Source organism: Palaemon carinicauda, chromosome 14, assembly GCF_036898095.1.
Source record: "Palaemon carinicauda isolate YSFRI2023 chromosome 14, ASM3689809v2, whole genome shotgun sequence".
Lineage (NCBI taxonomy): Eukaryota > Metazoa > Arthropoda > Malacostraca > Decapoda > Palaemonidae > Palaemon > Palaemon carinicauda.
This window is the reverse complement of record NC_090738.1, coordinates 142938533-142946252: the sequence shown is the minus strand read 5'-3', so window position 1 is coordinate 142946252 and position 7720 is coordinate 142938533. Positions and strand designations below refer to the sequence as shown.

Sequence of the window (7720 nt, the reverse complement as noted above, 5' to 3'; positions counted from 1 at the left end):
CTTACTTATCGAAAGGACTACGATAGACTCCCTATACTTGTGGGTCATCAAAGTGCATATGATCCAAGGAGAGAAAGTATGTTAGCTTATGCCTCTCCCTCATATAAAATTGCAATAACGACCATCGATCTTGTTAACAATTGCCTAGGATAATTCCGCACACCGATCCATCATTATTCCACACTCGCTATTTATAATATATAGTAATATATTCTTACTTTATGTTAACAGCACCTATCTTTATATTTTAGTTCTCCGATATCATGCAAAGTTATCCTCTTCATACCCACAACATAGTTTATTTCTCATTTCTAGATGGAAGCAAACGCTCGGTGTACGTAGAGTCGTATCAGTGGAAGATAGAACTTGAGAGAATATTGATCTTACCTTTAGCTCCTTGTGGGTTCGACACACCATACTTATCACTTCCACCTTTGGAAATTGCTACGATGATTCCTTGCACTTGGGGATTATCATGGGTGCAGGTGTTCTTATATAACTTTTGTTGACCACAGTTGAAACATTAGCATGTTCTTTTATCCTTACAGGAAAAGGGAGTTTCTCAATATAAGCAGTAGGAACAATTGGGTTAACACTATAAGTAATAATTTCTTCTTTAGCTTTAGTAGGTTCTTCTACTTTTACTTCAATAGGGGGATGATACTTAAACCACTTCTCCTTGGGGAGTTCAACATGAGTAGCAAATGATTCACAGAAAGAAGCTACTATCTCAGAGTCAAGTCCATACTTAGTGCTAAACTTGTGGAAAGAATCGGTATCCATAAAAGATTTAACACAATCGAACTCAAGCTTTATACCTGACTCTTTGCCTTTGTCGAGTTCCCAATCTTTAGAATTGCGTTTAATTCTTTCCAAAAGATCCCATCTAAAATCAATAGTCTTCTTCATAAAAGAACCAGCACAAGAAGTATCGAGCATGGGTTGATCATTACGAGAAAGCCGAGCATATTTTTTTTCATAATAATTTCTCTTGAGAGCTCATGATTGGGGCATGAATACATCATTGACTTAAGCCTCCCCCAAGCTTGAGCGATACTTTCTCCTTCACGAGGCCAAAAATTATATATAATATACATACATACATACATACATACATACATACATACATACATACATACATACATACATACATACATATAGTGATGCTATTCATCACCCAGGGTGCAGAATAAGTTATTCTTCACCCGAGGTAATCTTACGAAATCACAATTGGAATTCAAATAGTTAAATTTTCACTACATAAAATTTGGTATAAGAAAATAAAAATATAGGTCATAAGACAAGAAAATTTGGAGTTTATGTATATTTTACACTATGTTTTTACATTTGTAATTTTACCTAACATAAAATATTTTTTACGGTCTCTTTTTACGTCAGAAATAAGAGAAAACTTACGGAATGTAAAATTACAGTGCATTGGTGGTAAAATAGAGGGGGGGGGGTGAAGAATAACTATTCCTCACCCAGGGTGATGAATAGTCAATCCCGGGCTGGACTATTCTGTTACTAGTAACAGAATATTATTTTGTTACCCCTCGCCCCTATAAGGGCCCGATGCATTTTTGCAAAACCCGGTGCTGCACCCCCACCCGAAACACAGAGAAAGCCCACGCCACTCCCCAGCATCTTCTCGAACCACCTCTCCCCGACGGCTCCGCCCCCTCCCACGCGCCGTTGGCGGCCGCCCCTGCTCCAACGCGCCGTCGACCGCCGCCCCCTGCTCCCACGCGCCGCCGCCCGCCGCCCCCTGCTCCCACGTGCCGCCGCCCGCCGCCTCCTTGCTTCCACGCGCCGCCGCCGCCGGCCACCCGCCCCTCCCTACCCACGCGCTGCCGCCGCCGGCAGCCTGCCCCTCCCTACCATGCGTTGCCCCCGCCGAGCCAGCCTTCTCCTTCCGCTCCGTCGCCTCGCCAGCCACCTCTTCCCCCGCTATCGCGTGCCTCCTGGCCGGTGCTCCTCACGGCACCGCGCGCCGCCGTGCCCTGCCCATCTCCCGCGCGCCGCCTCACCGAGGACCTGCGCACCACCACCCCCTCCCCCGCCGTGGTCGGCTGCTGAGATCCAAGGCAGAGGAGGACCAATGGGTCTTGGGCTTGCCGGCCACCTCCCCCACGCCCCCCTCCGCCCCCGGTGCTACGTCCACCTTCCTCCCTACGCTCCGGCCGACCGCATCCCTCCCTCCAGCATGGGTTCGGTTCTGCTCTGGCTGCGTCTGCGCCAACCACCTCTTCCCGAGGTTCCGGTGCTCCATGGCCGGACTACACCTTGCACCGGCAGCCCCCGAAGAACCTCATCTCTCTAATTTGCTCCCTCTTTATTGCAAGATGGTCAAGAACCAGATGAGGAAGATGGAGCAAGGCAGAGGTAGTATTCTAAAAAGATGAAATGCATTAGCGTGGACAGGTAGTAGTTCATCTTCCAAAATCAATTTATATTATGTTAAACACCGGTGTGCTCTTCTTGTCAGTTCATGTGTGCTCCTGTTGTCAGGTCGTGTGCAAATTGTTATCAGTTTTGTGTGTGTGTGAGTTGGTAAACCAAGTGTGGCTGCTGCCCACTGATTCCTTCATACTCCCCCAATTTTTTCTTGCAAAATGCATTTTGTGGTATGATCTACTACTAAAGATAAAACATTTAAGGATCTAAATATCTGATCAGAGACCTATTACATGTTGCAGCTAGCTCGAATTACATTTATAATGCGCAACTCAAAGGTCTGATGCTATTGGTAAGATAAGGTCACATGAATCACAATTAAATGGGAAGCAAAGGGTGAAAAATGGGACCCTAGAAATCACTATTTGTTTCCTATATAAAACAATCAATACAATATCATTGTTACTTATCATTGTCTTGGACATAAAATTCAAACATGAGGACTTGGTTTCTTTCTTTTCTACAGTATCCTGATGCATGCTTTGGCCGTTGCTCTTTAGTTAAATGTTTTTTGTTCAGACTATTGTCATTACTCAAGTGGTTGAACTGTAAGTTCAGAATTGGCAGTAAACCGTGCAATATCTTGATGCATGCTTTTTCTACACAGGCTTTACAGTAAATCGTGCATCTTCCCCTACACACAAGGTGCTCAGCTTCTAATTAGTCTTGGCATTGATCTTTTCAGAATTGATCGAGTAAAAAAAACAACTTCAGCATGCCAATGAGACCTTTTCAGTAAGTGCTTTGACTTTGTCCATGTGTGGAATAATTGCCAATGGTGTCAAAATTAAGCTCATCCTGTGAATGAACAAGCAAATGTTCCCATTCAACTATAGATATATTTTTTCTATCTCTTGATGAAAATGTTCCAGTATCATGTACTGTCAGCGTTCACTTACCTAGTAGAATAAAAACATATGCAAGGTGTTTTTTTCCTGTTAATGTCTGAGCCAAAACTGAATTATGTGGGGTTTAATTTTAGCTGAATGCAGCAGCAGGAGACAGAAGATCAGCTCCGGCGCTGCTGGTCACATGAAGGCCGTCAAAAAATGGTATATTCCCCATAAAAAGGTGGTTGCTTATCTATATTCTCTATTGTTGAATTATAGCACAAATATTTGCCGAAACGGGGTGCTCAAGACGTCTATTTTAATTGCTTAAACACAAACTAGGTGCTCTCAGTTCAGTACGTGAACAATCATCAGTTCGTGAAAAATACATATAACATGCTTTGTTGTGTGGGATTTGGGGGGTGCCTAGTCTGGCTAAGAATGCCTTAATTGCTGCTTTCTTTGCTCAGTTCAAGTGACAGAAAAAATCAGTTAGAGAATATATATGCAGGAGGTTGGGAGCAAAAAAACCTCATAATTTTTCTCAGTTCAAAGATTGGAAGCAAAAAAAACTGTAGCTAGTGGTTTCGATGTGTCAAAAGATGAACATTTCTGCTCAAATTAAGTTTGCATCAGAGATATAGCCATTTTCTTCTAAATAAAAAGTTTTACATAAAACCGAATAACTATCTTACAGGAAACTTACACAAAAACCCACCATTTAGGATACTACTACTACTACTACTACTACTACTACTACTACTACTACTACTACTACTACTACTACTACTACTACTACTACTACTACTACTACTACATCTTTGATAAAAACAAAGATGAAAACAGTGACTTGTTTTCTTCCTTATTAACTTCACTTTTGTTACTTTAGCATATGTTCTGCTTGTAGAAGTCTAGATTTCTTCTAAATCTGCAGTTTAACTTCCCTGGAATTTTGGTTTATAGATATGGGAGAACAATCCTGAATAGAAAGTTTCTTATAATAGTTCAGTTCAATATCGAATTTTAGTCCAGTTCGATTCTTATTTTTAGTTCAGTACATTCAGAAATCAAAACTCAAAGAAGTATTGACAACACAACTACTGTATATTCAAGGAGTCGGGTTTTGCTCCTGCATCACCTCGTCTCCTCCGTTCGACAAAAGCCTCAGATAAGTTCACACTATGGTTTCACTCTTTCATATAATTCTTGAGTCTAGACTCCTTCGGTTTTTGTTCCATAGAAATTAAAGAAACCTGTAGAAGTTTGGGGTATAAAATTCTATAAGTTCAAAACCGGGAAACTAGTAAGTTCAGACAAAATTGAAACTGTCAAAGAACATGAGAGTTTTTGTCAAAAGAACCGAGGCTTCCCCACGCCAGTACAAACTTTTTAAATGTGTGGATTTTGTCAAAGCAAAAACTGAATGGGTGGCAAGATGAATGTAGTTGTTATTAAAAGTTTCTTTTTGAACTTCTCCTCTTAATATGCATGAACTTGATTATCTTTTTAACCGGTTAAATATACAGGGTTGGCAAGACGACCATAGTTGTTATAGCAAAAAAGTACATTTTCTCTTAAAAAAGTTTCTGTTTGAACTTCTCCAGTTAATATACATGAACTCAATTATCTTTTTAACATGTACTCACATGAGCTCGTTTGGATTTTTGTGTATACTTGTAACACAATCAATTCAGATCTCGAGAGACCGTAAGTTTAGTCGGCCTTGGCATCACGAACGGGTTCAGTTCGATCTCGCACAGTGGGAAGGTCCCCGATGGTGTGTCCGTCGGTTCTACTCGCACGAGTGGACGTCAGATCACGCAAGTGGGAAAGTCCCCGATGGTAAGAACTTGTTCTATTCGTGCTGCTATCAACCTGTTTGTTCATATGCTTATAAGAAATGAAATATCCTTTTTGATATTTCTTTGTTGCCAAATAAAAAGCTAATATTTATGGACATGTGCAGTATAAAAATTTGTTATGGGGTAGTACACATTTTTAAACTTCTTATATAATTTCAAAAAAAAGGAATTCTCATTCCCAAAAACCTACAAAAAACACATCTACTTGTAGTGATAGTTTTGGTTCTAGTCCTTATGGCCCGGTTCAAGTAGCTATGCCGCCCCCGCATTTTAGTTTCTTGTTATCTCTCCTGAATGCTTTTGAAGAGCTTCAATTGTTTTTAGTTCATCTTTTGAATGCTTTTCAGTACATCTACTTACCAATCGTAAGTCCAGTTTCCTATGTGTTTCCATGTTATTTCTATAGCACAACAGGTGTGTGTGGTTATGTTAATGAGCGCATGTAACAAAGTTTATTTTGTAAGTTCAGAGAAGCAACGAGGTAAAAGCAAAACACTAAAAATTCTTGTAAAGATATCTGAAAGTTCAACAATAAAAATTATATAAGTTTAGTCTCAAGTGGAGAGAAGTTGCTGCATCTCTCTCTGCCTGTGGATGCTCGTGTGCTATAGTTGCTTTCTCCCCTTCCTGTACATGCTGCTGCTCACCTTTTTATCTCTCTGATGCGTTGTGCTACACTACTGCAGCTCGATCCAGGAGGGTGTTAGCTCATGCTGGCTGGAACTAGGATGCAAAAGGGTTGACGGATCCATGCCGCACAAGTACTGGTGCTCTACTTTCTTCTTACTTTGTGTTCTAATTTGCTTTCTTCTTATTTTCAGTTTGCGAGATACAAAAAGATGTTAAAAAAATGTTCTGCCTGGAGTTCATATTATTTGCTACCCCGTGATGTACATCTATAGTTTCTCCCTCCAAATGTGTTGATCCATGTGGTAGTATTTTCTGTGTTTCTCCCTCCAAAATATATGCAAGTACAGAAGTTGCACACAAACAGAAGTTTGTTTTAGTGAGAAAAATGCATATTGTCTTCTATAACTCATTTCACTTCACGGTTTCTTCACCTATTTGTTGTTTCCTATTTATCCTAATTCCTAAATGTTCTACTCAACTTTAGCGCCATGCTCAGTCCAACCCCGTGGCTTCAGGGTGGCCGAGTTCGTCGCGACCATCAGTTCGGAGACCCGCGTCACTGCCCGTGTCGCTACCATGGCGACCTGCATCACTGTGTGATCCGTCAACAGCCTCCTGCACAAGGAAAAGCAACAGGAGTAGAGGCGTCTGAGATGCTCTGTTCTAGCGAGGTGGCTGATTATGTTTGTCAGTTTGTAATACTTTGGCCGCAGTGTACTTATGTATCTTTTTCTAGCCGGAGCACGACCAGAACTTATGTCAGTACGAACTTTGATTGTGATGGTACTACAAACTCTATAAAAACACCAGCAATCCATTTTTACTAGTACTTACCTTTTATACAATTCACATGGATTGTGCGCCTATTACCAATTGTGGTAACAAAATGCACTGTGCTCACCATTTTATTTTAGTTCGTCAGTTTGTAATACTTTAAAAGAGAGGAGGTAAAAGTGAACCATTCGGTTTTGTATTATAAAAAGTGTTAATGTGAGAAACTTCAAAAACATCTTGTTTAATAAGTTCTTCTTGTTCAGTGTGTAGTATTTATTGAGCTAAAAATGGTATGGTTCATACATTCTCGTCGATCTCGTTGTAATCGTCCTTGTTTTTGTGAGTTTCCTGATGCAACTTTTGTGGTCAGTCCAGATGGGAGAAGGTGATCCGTCCAAGGTGTAATTTTGTGACCTTGACGTCCAAGTTCTACAACTGATCCGTACAAACAAAAAGGGTGGTCCGTTCGACAAAGGAAAAATGGTTGAATTAAATATATTGATCAGTACAAGTTAAAAATGATGGTCCGTTTGGAATAAAAGAAATGACAAAAATTCAACTCGTAAAAGTTCAAGCAAAAAAGAAACTCCATGCAATTCAAATGGGAAAAGTACAAGTCATAAAAAAAGAGAAGTCCAGAACATTGTTGTAAAAAAATGTTTAGTTCAAAAAAAGAATAAAAAACATTTTCTTTTTGAAAAAACTATCATTCAGTTCAATGATATAAACCATGCAAGTACAGGGGCGACGATACAATAAACTGTTGAAAACTTACGAGCAAAAATATTACCCAAAACAGAGCAAAGTCTAGTTAGTGAAAAACACGCTTAGTACAAACCCATGCAAACATCAGTTCAAGTACTCTTTTTTCGGAACCTTTCAAAATTACTCTCCGATGAATACATCAGTACAAACGCATACGTAGATCAGTACAAGCACTGTTTTTTCTGATGAAAAAGCAACACGATGGGTCTCATCGTAATCCAAATTACTCTGACGAAAAAACAACACGATCAGTACACGCGAATTTGAGAAAACGTTCAACATGACTAAGTTTCGTATTTTCGATATCTTTCCAACCGTATATTATTTGCCTCATTTCGACAAACTTTTTAAAAAAATCGCGTTCGAAACAAATTTGACCGTATTCAAATTCGTTTTTTAAAC

The 7720-nt window shown here is 40.0% G+C and overlaps 2 protein-coding genes across 2 annotated transcripts in view; both read left to right on the top strand.

The window, feature by feature from the left end:
* Positions 1–1575: 1575 nt before the first annotated feature.
* On the top strand, positions 1576–2079 carry LOC137653074 (uncharacterized). Its single transcript, XM_068386467.1, has one exon. It carries the CDS (start codon positions 1576–1578, stop codon positions 2077–2079), a length of 504 nt encoding a protein of 167 aa, XP_068242568.1.
* A 4188-nt stretch (positions 2080–6267) lies between these two features.
* Positions 6268–7720, top strand: part of LOC137653073 (doublesex- and mab-3-related transcription factor B1-like) — a 64711-nt gene continuing 63258 nt past the window's right edge. The window contains exon 1 of the mRNA XM_068386466.1: positions 6268–6466. Coding sequence (XP_068242567.1) covers positions 6268–6466 — 199 coding nt within the window. The remainder of the gene's footprint in view (positions 6467–7720) is intronic.

Coding starts and splice junctions, on each gene's coding strand:
- LOC137653074 (XM_068386467.1), top strand. CDS start 1,576: ATGCATTTTTGCAAAACCCGGTGCTGCACCCCCACCCGAAACACAGAG.